The sequence below is a fragment of the Mus pahari genome, chromosome 2 (genome assembly GCF_900095145.1).
Source record: "Mus pahari chromosome 2, PAHARI_EIJ_v1.1, whole genome shotgun sequence".
Lineage (NCBI taxonomy): Eukaryota > Metazoa > Chordata > Mammalia > Rodentia > Muridae > Mus > Mus pahari.
The window spans coordinates 42,372,195-42,392,540 of record NC_034591.1 but is presented as its reverse complement, the minus strand read 5'-3'; the positions used below and the strand labels follow the sequence as shown (position 1 = coordinate 42,392,540).

Genomic DNA, 20,346 nt, shown 5'->3' with positions numbered 1-20,346 from the left:
CCCCCCCCCCCCCCGTCCTTGTACTGGATTTTTAAATGCTAATATCTCTTTCCAATGGATACAGTCTTTTTACCTGTCTTTTTGTTTTAAAAGTTTGTCTGGCTTGTAGAACTCCATCTGACTTTCCATGGTTTCCATCCTCATGCATGTACATCAAGTGCTTTATCAATTGGTCTGTCTAGGAAATGTGTGTAAGAGCTAGATGATACAAGTTGGCCAAGCATCAGATACACAGTTACCAGCTCTTTTTTTAAAGCAGTTGCAACAGTGATGCCAGCACGGCACATAAAGAAGAGCGCTGTTACCTTGTTTCCACGGCCATGATCTTATCAGCAGTGAAGCAGAACTTAGTAGCCATTTCTGTCTGTGTCTTTTTGTCTTCAGCTGTGGGTTTGGAAACAGTCCAGACTTACTCCAGCCTTGGCTGTGAGCAAGCCGCTCCAGCTCTAGGAAGGTAAAGGTGTTTCCATGTGAGTTAGATGCTTTCGGCTTCTCATGGAATACAGGCTTCCTCCATGGAGGGCACATGCTGGCGAAATGGCTGATTAAGCACAGAACTTGTATGTTTGGTCAACACTCTTTCCAAGGAAGCCATCTGTAGTCTCCAAGTAACCCAGCAAAAATATTCAACTGCTAAGGTACCTGCTATTAAGGAGGTTTTTCAGTCTTCTATTTCGTTTTTTTTTTTTTTTTCTAATTAAACAAACTACTCCTCCTTGAGGCTCAGCTAACCATACACGTAAGCCTGTGTAGTCTTTAAGGCAGAATCATTTTTCAGAGTAGGTTGAGAAATAAAATTTGAATTCGTGAAACATGAAGTTGGTAGGAAACCCAGAGTTTGTTGTCCATATAAATAAAACCTTATTAAAACACAGTTGAGCCACACCTGTTGGTGCACTTGAGAGACACTTGGAAGGCGGAGCTAGTCAGGTCTCTTGAATTCCAGGCTAGCCTGGTCTACTTAGTGAGTTTTGGGCCAGCCAGAGCTATGTCATAAGACACTATCTCAACAAGAACAACAAAATCCAAAAGCTGCCATGTAGTTACACCCTTCATCTTTGTTCCATCCAGCTGAGACACGATCTCTTTATTTAGCTTTAGCAGTTCTTGTTGTCCTGGAACTCACTGTGTAGACCAGGCTAGCCTTGAACTCACAGAGATCTGCTTTCCCAGTGCTGGACCTAAAGATGTGCACACTGTACCTGCTGTTTGAATCTTGTTTCCAACAGTGTACTTTTGTTTGTAGATTTAGCAGAGTAGCTTACCCCAGTGTCTCTTTTAAATGTAACTTTTTTTGCTCTCAGTACCAACCATTTTCCTCTTGGACATTATATGCTCAGAGGATGAAAATTTACTTTACCTTCTAGTCTTGACAGTGCCTTAATCAGTCCAAGTTTGCCTGAAAAAAAAAAAAAAAAAGATGTATAGGTAATAGATATGTATATATGTGTGTGTGTTCGTGTGCATATGTATACATATATAGATAAAGGTATTATGTAATAAGCTGTATACATTTCTGTAACCATTTATTATATATATTGCAATTTATTGGGGGAAAAATGGGCTCATACAGTTCCAGAGGCCGAGAGCTTCAGGCTTTGCAGTTGGCATGCTGCCACTTAGCAGACCTGATGATATGTGCAGTTTAGCCCTTTCCCAGCCTAAATGCAGGCAGAGAGCAGAGCCTCCTCCCTATTAGAAAAGCCAGTGTTTCTTCCTCTACTCCAACACTGTAAATGCAAAAGATGCGTCCTCCAAGGGGGATGGGGATTCTCCCAACCAGGACACAAAGGACCTTTGCCAGATCCCAGGTGGGTGTCCTCTGATCTATTTGGAGACAGTGTCAGTGGGTTGATGCTCTGCCAGTGTGAGTGGGTCTCGCCTCTGCCTCTCCCTATTTAGATGCCAATTACACGTCCAGGCTGCGTTTTTTTTACATACGGGTCTGCTGGACCCGGACCAGCTATGAGCTGGGGGCCCCACAACCACTTCCTGAGGCTCAAATAATTTGAGTGGTTTATACTTACCGTTCACTGCACTCAGGCTATTAGAAATGACACTGGCGAGCAGATGCAGAGGTTGTGGTATGGGGAGGGGAACAGTTTCCCTGCCCTCTCTCTCTAGGTGTACCATTCCCCAGGAACTGTAGCGTTCTACTCTGTGGAAGCCATCCAGGCTCTGGGCTCTGGCCTGTGGCGTTTGTGAGACTTCATTCCATAAGCATGACTGAAGCACAGGCAGCTGTGTTGAAATGTGGTTGGACAGAAAGGAAATGAACTAATGCTAGCCAACTGAATGGGGAACCCCAGCAATCCATCTTGCCTCTTCAGCAGGCCTCAGCGCTGAGGAGAGAGTTCTGACCGGTCAGAGCTGCACTGAAGGTTATTGGCGGCTAGCATCGACACAGGTTAGGTTAGGTTCGGTTTCTATCTCTTGTAAGGGGAAAGATTGGAGTCTAGAACAACAGACAATTAGATAATTCTTACATCCTGCCTTATGGGAAGGAGTTTCGAGCCAGGATCTATGGATGGAAACTCCTACTGTGTCTGAGGAGCCACACTTGAGCGAATGTACTTGGTGCCCCGCCTGAGGAAAGCACTTTACCTCCCTTAGTCTAGATTCAGATGCTAATCATCCAGGAATGTCCTTTCCTGCACACCCTGAATGGTGGTGACTTATAGGCAGCACATGTCCCTATCTGGGTGGCCTGTGAAATTCACCTTCACAGACTGGGTTTAAGTATAGTCTATGGGCTATTGTTCTGTAGTTTGACCTGTTTTTCTGTAGTCTCTTGAAAAGCTTCTGCTCCCTTTGGGCTGGGAAGATAGCTGGGGGGGGGAGGGTTAGGGTTAGGGTTAGGGTTAGGGTTAGGGTTAGGGTTAGGGTTAGGGTTAGGGTTAGGGTTAGGGGGGGGGTTGGGGTTGGGGTTGGGGTGTTAAGAGCACTTGTTCTTACAGAGGAACTGGGTTCAAACTCAGTCTTCTGTCACTCCAGTTCCAGGGGATCTGATACCTACCCTCTTCTGAATTCGGTGGGCCACAAAATGGTCAGACATACCCCTGGACCATTCATGCACATAAAATAAAAATTAAATTAACAAAAGAAAAACTCCAGCCCACCTGACTGTTAGAATCATCTGAATTTAATTGGCTTGGTTAAGATTGTTCTTTGGCCAGCACTGAACTAAAGTTGGATTAAAGTGAATGGTGGCTCTCTATTTTGTGAAATATAATCCATAATATTTCCTTTTGCCTGGATTCATTTTGTCTTCAGCATTATGCTACGGTGTACATTTGTATGCATAGTTTTCTTTCATCATAGTTGTCTTGAGGTGGTAGTAGGATTTCTCACACTCAAACTTCAGTCAGTCTGACAAAAACTGTCAAGTCTCTGGAGTGGCTAGTGGGATCAGCAATTCCCAGAGCAATTTGCAAGAGCCAAATTGATTGGCGTGGTATTTTGTCAACAAGGTCTTGAGGACATCAGTGTAGCTAGAGAAATGGAACAGGGTTTGTGAGTGTCTTCCTCTCAGGAACTCCCTTGTCCTGGCGGGTAAGGCCCGTCACTATACCTAGGGCAGCTAGACTAGCTGACTGGTGTGTGTGTGTGTGTGTGTGTGGGGGGGGGTGCCTGGCCAGACAGTAATTGTTTTTATGGTAATTGTTTTTATGGCTTGTTTCTTTGATACAGGACCTTGGTGTGACCTGTGCTTTTGTTACTGTAGGCCCGCCCTTATCTTAATGAATTCTAGACAGGTCCTCCTTATATAACAGCCCAATTTTGAGTTAGAAAATTGTTTTAAATGGGACCAATCTAGGGAGCTGGGCTAAAAGAACTGTTTAAATTAAAACATCCGGACAACTGGGCCTGGTTCCCAGGAGTCTTACCTTGCGACTCTCTTCTTGACTCTCAGACCCTGAGTGTGCACACACTGTGGGGCAGTGTGGCCTTCCCTGCTTTTATTTTCAGGTGACCTTTGCACCTCTCAGTTAGCATTCTTATGCCTCTAAAACGCCAAAAGCGGTTTTGGACTATCCCTTCACTTTTGGAGCCATGAATTCCTTAAGTATCCTGTCTTGAATATTTTAATATTTACATTTTTGTTTGTTTTGAGAGACAGGGTTTCTCTGAATAGCCTTGGCTATCCTGGAACTTGCTTTGTAGACCAGGCTGGCCTCAAACTCCAGATCTGCCTGCCTCCACTTCTCACACACGTGCTGCAGAATATTTGCATTTTTATCTATATTCTAAGACTACTCTCTTCATTACTAACATTCTGGTTTTGGAAACTAGTTCAAATTCTTGTATCTCTCTTTCACTGAATACACAGAGCATTTTATGTTTTTTGACTTGTAGCCTGGAGACTAGCCTTCTGAGTTATTAGCCGAGGCCTTCTTATTCCTTCACCGTTGTGTTTATTGTCTCTGGGCCTATCTCTTCTTGATTGCCTGAAGTCTTTGTGAGTTGTTTCATCCACCACCTCAGATTGTTGTGTCTTCAAATGCTCTTTAAAGAGCCAGGCATAGTTTGGAATTAGCGCATCATAAATGCTTGCCGTGTTTTGCCCTTAAACCTATTTCAGTACTCCGGTTCTTCGGATTTACACTTTTGCATCATTAAAGATGCAAAGAAAGTTAATTAAGGAAATTAATTAAAACGTGTGAATGATGAGGCATTTTGATGAGATTTTAATAGATTAATTTTTCTAAATGTTAATTCCCTAAAGATTTTTTTTTTTTAAAGATTTATTTTATGTATGAGTACACTGTAGCTGTCTTCAGACACACCAGAAGAGGGCATCAGATCCCATTACAGATAGTTGTGAACCACCATGTGGTTGCTGGGAATTGAACTCAGGACCTTTGGAAGAACAGTCAGAGTGCTCTTAACTGCTGAGCCATCTCTCCAGCCCTCCTTAAGATATTTTAAAGGAAAACAATTGTATTTACAAATGTAGTTGCTTACAGAGTTAGGTGTTAGGAGTTTAGAAGCGGAATTGATGGGAAGAGCAAGCCGGAGGCTGGTGACTAATTGCAGGTGTGGTCTCCCCTGGCAATGGAAGCTGAAATAGAGCATCAGGTGTCTGGTACCCAGCTGCTTATCACATGTTCAAAGACCTTTTCCTAGGCCACCCTGAGATAGGAGTGAAATTATTTGGCATATAAGAGGGGAGGCTCTTTAAAGAGTATTTGAAGACACAACAATCTGAGGTGGTGGATGAAACCACTCAAGAAGACTCCAGGCTGCATGTGTGTTGTGAATGCCGAGTTCAGTTTTACTGGAAACCAAAAGAGGATTTATGGAGTTTTCTTTTGAGGGGATGAGTCATGTCCAGCCCCCCTTTGTCCCCCACCCCTTTCTGTGAAGTCTTGTGAATTACTTCAGTATCTCTTCTTTTGGAATTCTGGCTGATGCCTAAGGACTTTAACTAGATAGTATTGACTTTGGCTATTGTATAGATGTTGTTCACAAAGATAACAAAGGGGGGGGGGGAATGCCAATAGTGAACAGCTCAGTTAAAGTGTTGGTGTGTTTTGCTTCAGGTTAGCTTTTGCAGATGAATGGGAGCCGGCTGAAGACATGGGGAGGCCAGGGTTGGGAGCCATGCAGGCTTTCCTCTCTCTTGCTTTTTCCAGTGAATAGGAAAACTGATATTCTTTTCAATACCCTTCAGGGAAAGGTCATTTGGGGGAAGAGGGACTATCTGTGAATTATTAAATCAGTATGTGTGGGTGCTAGTGTGTGTACATGCATATTTGTGAACTTGTATGCCACAGTGTGTGTGCAAGAGATCAGAGAAATAGGAATTCTGTTCCCTTACAAAATGTTTACTGAAATAGTTGTCTGGCTGAATGTGGGTGTGGCTTTGTTTACGGTTCCATTTTAAGTAAACGGTTCATGTATTCTGAATTTGGTAGGAAGCAAAAGCACACACACACACATGGCTTTTCTTTATTGTTTTTCCAAGCCTATGTTGCCAGTTGGTGAAATAATATCGAAGAATAGTATCTATCTAGAGTTTTCTGTGAATGCTTACAACAGTGATATTCAAATTACATTATAAAAAGTGACATATGTAATTTGTTAATCTCACCAGCAAGGGTAAGACGACTACCACAGTTGTGAGCCAAATTTAAAGCAAGCTTTAATTAAGTACAGGCCAGGAGGATGGACTCTGGCTAGGTCCATGCCTGGGTTCCCAGAAAATGGCCACATTTTGCAGAAGCTTAAAAAGGCAAAACTTGAAGTCCATCATATTTCCTATTTGGTCCAATCAGGGACAAGCATACATCCTGACATAATTCCTTCCTGTGTACCTCCCGCCCACCACCAGTCAAGCATATCAGTGCAAACAAATTTGTTTAGGGGCACAAAAACTTGTGGCTTGTTATTTTCCAAGAACCATAGCCCCCATCATTCTAAATATTGTCTGTCCTTGGGCAAGTGGGGCTCACAGGTTAACTTTGGCTCTTATATATCCTGTACCGGCATCGATTGGTCTATCTAAACTCCATTTCTACAGATGGTCTCTGTTACTTGGTAAAGAACTTACTGATCTGATGTACTACCCAGTGTTTGAATGCTAAGTGTTTCGAGTTCCTAATGGATGTGTGATCACCGAGGGTCGATGGATGTGTGATCACCGAGGGTCGTAGTCGCCCTCTGTAGACACAGGTATGATGGCTCGTTGCTTATTTATCCAAGGGAGCGAAGGACAGCCAGCAGGAGACACAGGCAAGGCAAGTTTCTTTGCCTTTTTTTTTAATGGCCCAGGGGGAGTGTCCAGTGGTAAGAGATTTTTTTTTTTTTTAAATTAAACATTGCTATTCATAGAATACTTAGAAATGACATGGTATTTACTTAACTGGTTTCACATACATATCCTAAATTAACCTCAATCTAAGGAGGAATATCCATTGCATAATTCATGGTGTTTGCCTTTCCTTTTGCTTTTAGGACCTTCTTTCAGAGACGTGCGAGAGAGTGAGAAGGCAAAAATGAGGGTAGCAGGTAAGATATTTATTTAATCCGGTGAAAATAATTTTTTACTTTATGATCTATTTTATAACCTGTTTGCTCAATAATGGCTAAAGGAGAGAGGATGCATGATTCATGAATTCTTTTATATCTTTCATCTTTCTCCCTTTAACTTCTTTCTCTGGTGTGTGTGTATGAGGGGAGTGGGGGTGGGAGGAAGGTTCTTGCTTTCTAGTCCAATCTGGTTTTAAGCAATCTTCTGGCCTCAGGTCCCATCATTGCTGTCATTTTGGAAAGTTAAGTACCAGACTAAAATAAAGTAAATCATATTTAGCCTTTTCATTTTATGTAGTCAACAAATCACTACGTGTATACTTAGTAGGTATTATATACATTTTTATAGATTTGGCATATTGAAATCATGCCAAATATTAATACTTATTTTGAATGAGGTAAGCAGATTTCCCTACTAGTCCATATAAAATACTCAAAGAATATCATTGGTAGATGTCCATAGTATTGATGTAGGTATTGGTAAGCATCTCTAAAGGGTAGACCCATAAATTCTCAGTTGGCCTTTCCTTACCTACAAGGGAAAACATGTTTCTCCTATGCTACCTCCAGCCACAGCCCCCTACCCCCTAACAAAGCACCTTGCTCCAAGGAATTCTGCTAACTCAGGAATTCTGCACAGCTACAGGAGAAAACGGGTTGTTTTTCCAATCTCAAGATAGCCTTATTCTTAATTGTCATTTTCTTACAAGCAAACCCAGCATTCACCTAGAGTTGTTTATTATAGGTGCCCAAAGTTGAGGCAGGTGGACAAAGAGCAATTTTAAATTTCTTAGAGTTGTATAGAATCAAGCAAGCAGAGTTGATCAAATACCATGATTACTAAACCAAGTTAACCGAAGGTGGCTACACGTGCTTTTGTAAAAATTTGAAAAATGGGACTCTGCTGTGAAGTTACAGAGTATCGTTTCTACGTAGTTATTCCCTTTTGGGGTAGGAATACTCCAGAAACAGGAGCTTGTGTGTTCTAAAAAACATGTCACACTCTTGCTGTGTTTGTTCTGCATTTTGTTTGTTTGATTTTAGGTTCCGCAGGATGATTTGTAACCTCGGTCTCCTGAGGGGTTTTTTTTTTTTTTTTTTTTTTTTGGTTTTTCGAGACAGGGTTTCTCTGTATAGCCTTGGCTGTCCTGGAACTCACTTTGTAGACCAGGCTGGCCTCAAACTCTCAGAAATCCGCCTGCCTCTGCCTCCCGAGTGCTGGGATTAAAGGTGTGCGCCACCACGCCCAGCGAGGATTTTTAAATACCCTGTTCAAGTGTGATGACCAGAGCCAGTTCTTGTTTTGCACATAGTTCTAAATGCACTCGGTCAAATTAACTTCATCAGCTGGTTCTTGTGTTTGTACTTTTCTTGGCCTAGGTCTGGGGGCCTTTGATAGGATAGTTAGGAGTTCACTGCTTCGAACTAATTAATATCTTCTAAGTGAAAATTCTTTCTGGTTGCTTTGAGATGCTCACATAGCCTGAGATGTAATGATCTTTGGTTTATAAATGTGGGGACAGACTCAAAGCAGTGCTATCAGTGGCTGAAAGGAAGACACACCGAGTCAGGAATGGGAGTTGTGGTTGTGATGTCTTAAGCTCCTTCCAAGGCCAGCATCGAACGTTGGGGCCAATCCTAGAGACTGTATTTTGTCTAACACTGTAGAAACTGTGAGTGTCTCTGCTGCCAACTTTTCTGTGTCTTGGAGCATCTCTTTCTTGTTCCAGACCAGTGTGAGTGAACAGGTCCTCTCTAAGACTCAGTGCTGGGGCTGGAGAGATAGCTAGGAGCATTTGATGCTCTTGCTGCAGAGGAACAAGGTTCCATTCCCATCACCCACACAGTGACTCTGAACCGTCTGTAACTAGTTCAGGGGATCTGACGCCCTCCTCTGACTTCCACGGGCACCAAGAATACACATTCACATGTGTACAGGCAGGCAGAAACACTGATGTGTAAAGTAAGATAAGGAAATCTTAAAAAGGAAACTACCCCATTAATGTGACTGAGCAGGTTCGTCCTTGAACAGTGCAAGTCTCACCCGTCTGCTTGAGGAGAGACAGTGAAGGCTTATCCTCTGGTATAAATGCCCATGACTGCTAGAGAATAAGGTAGCAGCCTAGCATGCCCTATTCATAGCTATATGGGAGGGGATGCTAGAAGAATCTCTGTACCTTCCTCCCAATTTGGTTGTGAATCTAAAACTGCTCTAAAAGAACATGTGACCTAGCAGGCCAAACCAAATGGGATTTTGCTTGCTCATATATGAAACTATAGGCAGATACTAGTTGCTCTAAAAGGCAGGAAGCAGACTTTGGAGGGAGAATTGAGGCGGAGGAGAGAAGGATTAAGCAGTTGGACCTTACTCATTGCCTCTTTATTTCTGAATTAATAGATGTTTTTTTATTTTAAGGCTTTTTATTTTATTATTATTACTATTTTTTTAGAGCAGTTTTAGATTCACAACCAAAATTAGGAGGCAGGTACTGAGGTTTTCCTGGTATCGCCTCACATATGGCTATGAAGAGAGCATCTCTAAATAGTCCCGAGGAGGCTCTGGGTGTGGCTGGCTTTCAGCATGGGCGGCCTTTCCAAACGTGTTCAGTTCCTTCCTGCCCGCCCCCCTCCTAGAATACAGGCCATTCTTTTGGGTCTACGAGCGTAGATCTATGTTTTGTTTCTTTTTCTTTTTTTGATTTTTCCTTACCCGCTGTATTGATTTTTGGCAGAAGACTGTGTCACTAGTGTTAGAATGGGGTACTGTATAGGACACTAGGGTTTTGTAGGGAGGCTTGCCTCTGGATCATATGCAGCCTCTGGTTTATCTGTAGTCTTAAGGGATTGCTTCATCTCTGGGATTTTTTTTTTTTTTCTCTTTAAGGTTAGATAACTGCAGATTTCATCTACCTCTTTCCCATCCATAGAGGTTTAAACCTGAACGATTAATATGAGCAACCAATTGAGATTGGCTAAGACACGAATAAATTAATACTGTTTCCGAATAAACACGCCCTGTCTCTGAAGTCCAGAGGTTGAGAGGGAAGCCACTCCCCCCCCCTTTTTTTTTTAACCTTGCACTTTGTGATTTGCTCCAGAGTGGTACCTAGGAGTAAGAGATGATTCATAGCAGGCGTGGCAGTGATGGTTATTATAAGGTAGTCTGACACCCTAAAGATACAAAGTCAAAAGCTGGGGAGCAGACGCTCCTGAAGCTTATCACACAGCCAATGACTGTGATATACAAGTCTGTCCTCCAGGTGACAAGTCCTGTGTTGACCTAAATATTAAGCAAGAGGAGGAAGGTGGCGTTTGCCGTGGGGTTAGGTAGCTCCAGGGTTGGTGATAGGACAGTAAGCTTGTTACATGTCACGTCAACTCTTTACTTCCTGTGTGTCCCGGCCGTGGCATCTCCAGAAAGGTTTTGTATCATCCCTGGAGAGCATTGCTCTCTAGGGATTGGAAAGGATTAGTAGTCCTGCAGGCTTGGCAGTGTTCTATTCTCCAGGACTCCTGTAGTCAGCCAGCTGCTGATGGTAGATAACTCCCTAGCCCCCCCCCCACGCCCCTCCCGCACCGCCCCACCCCACATCCCCCTAGACAGGCGTCTCAGGTCTTCCATCTGAGAGTCGATTGGGAAAAATCCCTTGATTTGGTGGGTATCAGTAGAGTCGTTGTAACCCCAGTAACATTAAGGTCTACGGGATGACAAAATAGATGTGTATTCGCCTTCATGCTTTTGCCGGAATGTAGCATCTGCGTAGCCGAAGTGCCTGTTCGTTGGCTTACAAAACCGTGCTGAGTTGCTTCTGCCTTTTCTCCAGGAGCCGCAAAGTTGGTGGTGGCCGTGGCGGTGTTCTTACTGACCTTCTATGTTATCTCCCAAGTATTTGAAATTAAAATGGATGCAAGTTTAGGAAATCTATTTGGTAAGTTTCACACCCTTTCATAACTTTATTCCTTTTGTTGTTTTCTATTTTATTTTATTTTAGTAGAGACTTTATGCTTTTTGTAAAAATAAGAATTCTTTGACAGTTTCATACATGTGTAAAATGTTTTGATTGTGAATACCCCATTACATTGTTACCCCCTTCCCACTCCTGTTCCCCGTCCAGTCCACACCCTCCTAGTTTCATGTCCTAGTTTTTTTTGCAACCTCTTCAGTTTAGCCTTGCTCGAGTGAGCATGGCTTTGGCTTGTTTGCTGGAGCACGGGCACCTAGCCCATGGCTACACCACTGAAGACAATGGCTCTCCCTCTTATGGTAGCAGCAGTGATGTTCCAGTGAGTTCTCAGGGACAGGTAGTAGCTCACAGTCTCCGCCCCATCCGTGGCTGAAGGGTGCACGTCCACTCTTCTGCAGACAGGCACAGCTGATGTGATTTCCTGAGTGCTGTAGCCATGCTATGTCTCAGACACAGCGCTTTTCAGCTCCCCACCCCTTTAAATTCTCTCTGCCTTCTCTTCTCCAAGGCTGCCTGAGCTTTCAGGGAGGGTACAGGTGTCCTGTATAGGGCTGGACGCTCAACAGTCATAACCTTGTAGCACGTTGACTAGTTATGAGTGTCTTGAGATAGCTGTCACCTACTGTAGAACAACTTCATTCTTTGAAAACAATTTATTTTATCATTTTGTGTGTGTGGACAGGTTTTTTTGTTTTGTTTTGTTTTGTTTTGTTTTTTTGTTTTGTTTTGCCTGCATGTATGTCTGTACACCATATACATGCCTGGTGCTATAAGAGGCCAGAAGAGGGCATCAAATCCCCTAGAATTTGAATTACAGGCAGTTGTGAGCTGATGTGTGGGTGCTAGGAATAGATCTTGGGTGATGTGAAATGTCAGTTAGTACTTTTTTATTATTATTATTTTCTTTATTTACATTTCAAATGCTATCCCGAAAGTTCCCTATATCCCACCCCCACCCCTGTTCCCCTACCCACCCACTCCCACTACTTGGCCCAGCCTTCCCTTGTGCTGGGTCATACAGTTAGTACTTTCAATTGCTGAACTATCTCCCAGCTCCAGAATCTTAATTTTTTAATTACTTAACTAACTAACTAACTAACTACTTCCTATCCTGATCAACTTTCTCTTCATTCTTCTCCTCCCAGTCCTTTACCTCCCTCCCCCACTCACTCCTCTTTCTCTTCTCAAAAAAAAAAAAAAAAAAAAAAAAAAAAAAAAGAAATAAAGAAAAAGAAGGGGACACCTCTCATAGATATCAACCAGCCTTTGCACATCAAAGTTTCAGTAAGACCAGGAGCAGCTTTTTCTGTTGAGGCTAGATGAGGCAGCTCAATAGGGGGAAAGGATCTCAAAGGCAGGTTACAGAGTTAGAGACAGCCCTTGCTTCTGCTGTCAGGGGTCCCAGATGAAGACTAAGTTACACAACTGTTAACATAGGTGTAGAGGGCCTAGGTCAGTCCCACGCATGCTCTCCGGTTGGCGGTTCAGTCTCTGTGAGCCTCTACAGGCTGAGGTTAATTGATTCTGTAAGTTTTCATGTGGCATCTGACCCCTCTGGCTCCTCCAAGACTTCCTCCCCCTCTTTGGCAGGATTCCCTAAGCTCTAGCCAATGTTTAGTAGTGGCTTTGCATCTGTTTTTATCAGCTGCTAGGAGAGGCCTCTCTGATGATGGTTCTGATAGGCTCCTGTCTGAAAGTCTAGCAGAATATCATTAGCAGTGTCGGTGTGGGCTTTCTCTCATGGCTCAAGGTGGACTAGTCATTGGTTGGCCATTCGGTCAATTTCAGCTCCATCTTTACCCCGGCATATCTTGTATGCAGGCCAAACTTTAGGGGTAGAAGGTTTTATGCTTGGGTTGATGTCCAGATACCTCCATTAGAAATCTTACTTGGGTACGGTAGATGGCTGGTTGAGGCTCCAAATCCCCCGTTGCTAGGAGTCTTAGCTAGGGTCACCCTCATAGATTCCTGAGAGTTTTCATTGCTAGGTTTTTAGCTCATCCTAGAGATGCCCCCCCCCCCAAACTGTCTCTCCCTCCATCCTCCTTTCCCCAACTTGATCCCTCCTGGTCCCATCCCCACACCTCACCCACCCCCAAGGCTATTCCCCACTTTCTCTTCTATTAGGTTTTATGTTAAGAACTTGGATCTACTTGGACTTGAGTTTTGTGCAGGGTGATAAATATGGATCTATTTGCATTCATCCTCATGTAGACGTCCAGTGAGACCTGCAACATTTGTTGAAGATGCTTTCTCTTTTGTGACTGTATGATTTTTGGCTTCTTCCTCAAAAACAGGTGTGCATAGGTGTGCGGATTTACTTTTAGGTCTTCAGTTAGATTCCATTGATCAACTTGTCTGTTTTTTATGTCAGTACTATGTAGATTTTATTATTATTTCTTGGAATTACTACTTTTAATCGGGGATGGAGATACCTCCAGAAGTTCTTTTATTGTACAGCATTGTTTTAGCTATCCTGGATTTTTTTTTTTCCATATGAAGTTGAATATTTTTCTTTTAATGTTTAAAGAATTGTTTTGAAATTTTGGTGGAGATTGCATTGAATCTGAAGATTTTGGAATATGGCCATTTTCACTATGTTAATCCTACTTATCCATCAACATGGGAGGTCTTTCTATCTTGTGATATCTTCTTCAGTTTCTTTCTTCAAAGACTTGACGTTCTGGTCATATAGGTCTTTCACTTGCTTGGTTAGAGTCACACCAGAGTATTTTTTGTTACTTGTGGCTATTGTGAAGGGTGCTGTTTCTCTAATTTCTTTCACAGTTGTTTACCACTTGTATAGATTGAGGGGGGCTACTGATCTTTTTGAGTTAATTTTGTATCCAGCCACTTCACTGAGGGTTTTTTATCAGCTGTAGGAGTTTACTCATAGAACTTTTGGGGTCACTTATGTATACTGTCATATCATTTGCAAATAGCAATACTTTGATTTCTTTCTTCCTTTTCCGATTTGTATTCCCTGATCTCCTTTAGTTGTCTTACTGCTCTAACTAACACTTCCACTGCTATATTGAAGAGACACGGAGAGAATGGACAGCCTTGTCTTGTCCCTGTTTGTAGTGGAATTGCTTCCAGTTTCTCTCCATTTAATTTGATGTTGGCTAGGTATGTGCCTTGTGTCCCTGTTTCACTCTTAACCTGACTGCCCAAAGTGTAAGTTCCCAGCATGGGTTCACTAATGCTTTGTCTGTCTAGAAAAGCGTTATTATCTGGGTGAATGTCATTCAACCCAGTAGTCTAAAAACCATAAACTATCTAAGAATAAAAACATAAATATCTAAGCAATCGGTTTTTGTTTTTGTTTGATATTTTAAACGTATTTAAGGACTATTTTCTACACGATGAGAAGCATTAATCATGGCTCTGGAGTGTTCACTGTAGAAAAGATGATACTGCTGTGTTGAAATTGTTTCATCATTTGAGTTAACTGCTGGAAAATGGACCCAAATCTAGTTGGTATAAGGGTCCGAGAAATGGATCATAAGGGTTGGTCCTTAATTTATTCTTTCTTTTCTCCAGTGACTTTCATTTCTTGCCCATATACTTAGTTTTTTTATGTTGCAAATGTACCCATACAAGGTCCTTTAACTCAGATTACATTTTCTGTGCTAAGGGTCCTTCCCAGGGCCTTGCACAGGCTAGGCAAGTTTTCTGCTAGTGTTGTACATTCTTAACTCAGTAGTTTACAAAACCCTCAACAACATGGAAACAGGTGTATTTAATGCTATTTTATACAATTCCATATCTTCTTGGTTTTCAGATTTTCCTGGTCTAGAAGTATACTCTGGTTTTCCTACAGTACTGCAGGCCGTTTCGGAGTTTACTGGGTAGCCTTGGTGGTCCTTCAGCCTCCCCCACTCCCCAAGTGCAAGGATTACAGGTGTGCACCACCACAGTGCCCACTGTACACTTCTCTCGCTTCTGAGTCATTGGAAGTCCAACCCAGGGCTTTGTATATACCAAACAAGTGCTGTGCTTCTGACCCACATCCACTCTTAACACTTAGTTCTTAACACTTAATCTTGCATCCAAAGATTCTGCTGCACACCAGCACTTAACCTCTTGTGTCAAGATACTCTTCAGAGCATCATGGTAACTCAGTATCTGGGATGTGGCCTGCGATTCTGCCTTTCCAGTTAGAATGAGCCCATGTCTAGTACTTTAACTAGAACGCTTGTCTCTCCTAATTTCCATTGTGGTGTTTCATACTGCTTAGGGACCTTCTTATCGTGTGTGTTTTGCCTGTTTGATTTTGGCACTGTTTAGAGCAGGTATTTGCTTTAATCTTGTAACTGTAGTGCCTCTTATCTATAAAATGTCATTTATTGGATTTCAGTCTACATTGAACTGGTGCAAATATTAATTGTGGGGGTTTGTTTTATATTTCTTGTTTAGAATATGTTAGCTCTCATAACCATTTATTTAGCATCCAACTTAATTTAGCAAACGTCATTGGGTTGAATCTGTATACGTTGGTTTCTGGAGCCTGGTTTCTAGTTACCCCATCGTGGTCACTACAGTCAGCGGTGAGTTCCCTTTCAGCCGTCCTTTGTGATAACAGCTTGAACAGATCACCTTTTTCCTTTTTATTGGAAGTAGAGTATTTTCATACAATATATATCCTCTTTCTACTCCTCCCAGTTCCTCCTCTCCACTCTTCCCATCTGGATCTACCCACCCCATTTCTGTCTTTCATTTGAAAAGAACAGGCTTCTAAAAGATAGCAACCAAACATGACAAAATAAAATATAGTAAGATAAAACCAAAAGTCATCACATTGAAGTTGAACAAGACAAACAAAGAAAAGGCAAAGAACCCAAACTTTGTTTGTTCATTTTCTTGAGACAGGATTTCCTCTATATAGCCTTGGCAGTCCTGAAACTCACTGTGTAGACCAGCCTGGCCTTGAACTCAGAGATCTGCCTGCCTCTGCCTCCCAAGTGCTGGGATTAAAGATGTGCACCCATTAATCCCAGCTTATTGGCTCAGGCTCTTTATATCATAGTGTTTGAGAAAAATAAAACAGACATTTCCAGACAGGAAGAATGAAAAATTTGCCCTCAGTTAATAATTGAAATTACCAAGATAGATTGTGGTTTAAAAGAATAAACTAAAAATTAAAAGGCAAAAGGCAAAGAACCACAACAACTAAAAAATATAATCTCCTAAACGTAGTGCTTTGGCATGGGGCTGTAGCTCAATGGTACATCTTGCTTTACATACCTAGATTCAGTCCCCAGCATGTCCCACCCCCAAATACACAAACACCAGTTTTTAAAAATAAGACCTAATCTTGAAGGAATTATCGAGTCATATTCCATTTGTAAAAATAATACCCAGAGCCCCTGGATACCCTTGACTTATAATTTCACCCATTCACAGGCTGGACAGGGACTTGTATAGTCTGCAAGTCATGTTCCTGGCCCTGATTTAATGCAGGGTTAGTTTTCAGCACGGACATTTAACGAGTACAAAGCTGAACAAGTCCAGGTTACCTCTGCAGACATTGCTGCAGTGAATTTGTGGAGGTAATTTTTTTTAGCCTTCTATGTCTAAGCCATTGGTAAGCACAGTAGGTATGGGTTAGTTAAGACAGTATTAAAAGCTTACATACGACGTAGTTCTAATCCTGCAGTCTGACTTAAGTGAAGGACGTTCATTGAAGTCTGATGAAGTCAGACAGGGTTGTGTCCTTCTCTTGATGTAGTATCTAAAAGAAATGAAAGATTGGGGTTCTCACCTAGAGTCAGAAGTAAAGCATGCAGGTGAAGGGGGGCTGTTGTCTTCCAGGCTGTGCTCACCGAGCCTGACACTGTAGCAATGCCCCGTATTCATGACAGTTAGGCCATCTGCTTGCCTGCAGGTTTACATTCTCATAATTGCAGCCCTGGGGAAAAAAAAAATCTTTCCATTTTGATGGGTATTGGATACAAGTAAACTAGCCTTGTGTACAAGTGCTTCTTGAGAGTTTTCTTCGCCTTCAAGCATCTCATCAGCTAACACGCATCCCACGGAGGGCTGTTTACCCAAAAGCCCGATGACAAACAAACAGATTTCCAGGACATTGTTTTTAACTGAGTAGCAATTACAGATTTGGCATCTGAAATTTAACAAGCAAAATGATTCGATTGTTTTCAAATTTTTAGACATTTATTTTTACTGTTTTATGTGTGTGGGTGTTTTGCCCGCATGTACATCTCTGCAGTCCCCTTGGACGCGGTGCCTGAGGATATGGTGAGCCTTCATGCGGGTTCAGGGGGCGGAGCCCAGGTCCTAAGCCACCTCCCCAGCCCTAGAGTCACTCAGCCCTTCCTTCTTCGATACTACTTTTTTTTTTTTTTTTTAAAGTCACCACATCTCATTTTCTGGAATTGGCTTTTTAAAAGCCTAGATGATATTAGCAGGGTCTTAGACAGATAGACTCAGGCTTGAACCTGTGTCATCAGAAGAGTTATTCTAAAGGTCCCTAACCCTGTCACTGTGCTCCGGGAATGACTGGTGATCTTTTTGTACATAGTCATCCTTTAGAAGTGGCATAGCCAGCCTGGCTGCTACATGACATGATTTCCAAGTCTGGTTCTGGACCAGCAGGATGGCTCAGCAGGGAAATAATGCTTGGACCCACATGGTAAAAGGAGGGAACTGGCTCTTGTAAGTTGTCCTCTGAGATTTCCACCTGTGTCCCTTGGCATGCCCGTATCCACACGTATACAATGTATGCATACACCTCAATAAGTAAATGTAATGAGAAATTAAGAATACACTAAAAAAATAGAAGCTAGCTCCACCAATCAAAGTTATGACCTAAAACAAACACAAGAGTTAACCACTCTGTTCTCCGTTTCCTTATCTCTGAAACCCGATGACCATGTCACTAACCACCCAGAAGTTCTTGACAGAGCTAACACATAGGAACGAGTGGAATTGTTTAGCTCTGTTCCGATCTTCCTCTCCCATTCCTATTACCATAATAGATCAGATGACCTGCCATCTAATTAGCCCAGCATGGGCCAGGGAGACTGGAATTCCTGATTTTAACAATGCTCCTTTCTAGAAATTTAAATACCTGAGTCTGGTGATACATTCTTTTCTTTAATTAACTAATTAGTTAATTAATGTTTGGTTTATGGTTTTTTGGGTATTTTTTGTTTTTGTTTTTTTTGTTGTTTTTTTTTTTTTTTTTTTTGAGACAAGATTTCTCTGTGTAGCCCTGGCTATCCAGTCTGTAGACCAGGCTGGCCTCAAACTCAGATCCACCTGTCTCTTCCCCCTGGGCACTGGGATTAAAGGCGTGTGCCACTTTCGCCCAGCTAATTGCTTTTTGTTGTTGTTGTTGTTAATTGCATTTATTAGTGTGGTGTGAGTGTGTGTGTATACATATTTGTATATGCGTGTTGGTACACGTGTGCATGCCACATGAGTGGAGATCAGAGGACCACCTGGGAGTGTCAGGTCTCTCCTTCCAGCATCTGGGTCCTGGGAACGCCAGGCTTGGTGTCAAGCCTGCCGCTCGCTACCCCTGTGCCTTCGCGTCCTTTTTCTTCTTAAAGGCAGACTGAGGTTGAGCTCATCTAGTCTTCATTGCTAGTCTATTGCTGGCTTTGTTCTGGGGGTTAGTTTTCTCATTCAAAAGAGTTAAAGCATCGGCTCTAATCTCTGCAATTATACCAGGAAATGGAAAGAGTGAGACCGCAGCACCTGACTGTGTGCTCGCTCCTTTTACCCCTCCCCCTTCCTGTTTTGTTATTTGCTTGTGTCCATCTTTCCCTGGGACTCATTTCTGTGCCTAGGTTATGGTGTTGGGGAGGCTGTTGTGCTGTGTCTAGTGGATTACCCTTTCCCTACATTACAGCCGTGTGACTTTAGTGGTGCATAATATTCTCCTAAGTGTCTGAGAGTTGAAGCCGCTGACTTGGTTTCTTCTCTTTAAACACCTCGACACTCCCTTTCAGCTTTAACTTTCTGTTCTATAATTTGAATAGTAGACTTGCAGGAAACTCACAGTTATCAAAAATAGTACAGAAGTAAAAACTCAAGTGTCTATTTATAGTCAGACAGCTGGCCAGCTTCTATCACTGTGTACTAATTTGCCAAAGCAGGAGCCAGCTGCCCACAGTACTTTGATGACCCTTGTCCACATTTCTTGGACTGGGATCAGACACTGGCGTGTTACAGAGCGCCAAGCGTGACTGTGAAGGAGGACAGTTGAGACCCACTGTGGGGGCTAAGAGCTGACCTTTGCCCTTCCTTGAACCGATGAAATAAACTCTCAGTAACAGCATTAAAATCATTATGCCCACCCAGTACACTTCTGTTCTGAGAAATTCAGGTTCTCCAACATTCACCGTCTTGAACTTCCAAAACCTTGCAAATCCCCCCAAGATGGGTTTATGAACATTCTCCAGGGCTGTGTGAGTACCCAGCACTAGCCAGTGGCAGCAGCAGAAGCAGCAATGTTTAAATATTATCATGTTAAACAACGCACACTGTAGTCTTTTAAAGATATATTTTCAGGCTAACTTTTTGAGTAGGATTCAAATTTACAGTACGCAATTAAGTAAAATAAAATGTTTAAAATTTCATTTCACTAATAAAACACTTCTCTCCAGGATTTCAGCACACACTTGCCCATAATGAATTACATAGTGGGCAGGTTCCGCGTCTCTGAAGTGATATTGGTGTTTACTTTAGATGCGCAGTCCTTCACACCCACATCGCCTAGGCTTGTTAGAAGCTTTAATATGTTGAAATTAGGTCGTTGCCAATGGGCCTGTGCTTTCTAATAGTGTTAACTGTTTCCCTCCTTAGCTCGATCCGCGCTGGACTCTGCCATTCGTTGTAAGTCTCTCATCTTGGTGTTTTATAAGTACTTTATCCTGTGTGGGTTCATGCGAAAGCTTTTATTTTATCCAAGGAGTGTGGGAAGGTTGTGAACAAACCCTGAAGGAGACAAGTTGTGTTGGATGGCCTAGTGTCATAGGCTCTTCATTCTCACTGGGCCTTACCTCTTCACTTGGGTTCCGACCCATGCGGTAAGCACAGACGATGTTTATCAAATTGAGGAGTCTGCTACAGCTGATACCTGGATGGATGGAAGGACCAAGCTTTTACTGGTCCTGGTTTTGGACTAGACAATGCAAAGGAGCCAATTAAAAAGCCTCAGGCTCCCTGAAATTTAACTTCCAGAATAATTAAGTAAAATCTGCCTTGCTTAGCATGATCATATGGCATGATCCGTTTCTGTCAGTTTAGCTCATTCCTCAGGAGGGACTGAATTGTGCCCTTGAGATTTTTATATCAGAAGCTTTGCCTTCTGGTTCTTTTG

The 20,346-nt window shown here is 42.5% G+C and overlaps 1 protein-coding gene across 1 annotated transcript in view; it reads left to right on the top strand.

The window, feature by feature from the left end:
- Positions 1-20,346, top strand: part of Fam3c (family with sequence similarity 3 member C) — a 48,811-nt gene that overhangs the window by 6,290 nt on the left and 22,175 nt on the right. Inside the window, exons 2-4 of the mRNA XM_021190625.2 lie at positions 6,958-7,011; positions 10,857-10,961; positions 19,830-19,859. Of these exons, the coding sequence (XP_021046284.1) occupies positions 6,999-7,011; positions 10,857-10,961; positions 19,830-19,859 (148 nt within the window). The 5' untranslated portion in view covers positions 6,958-6,998. The remainder of the gene's footprint in view (positions 1-6,957; positions 7,012-10,856; positions 10,962-19,829; positions 19,860-20,346) is intronic.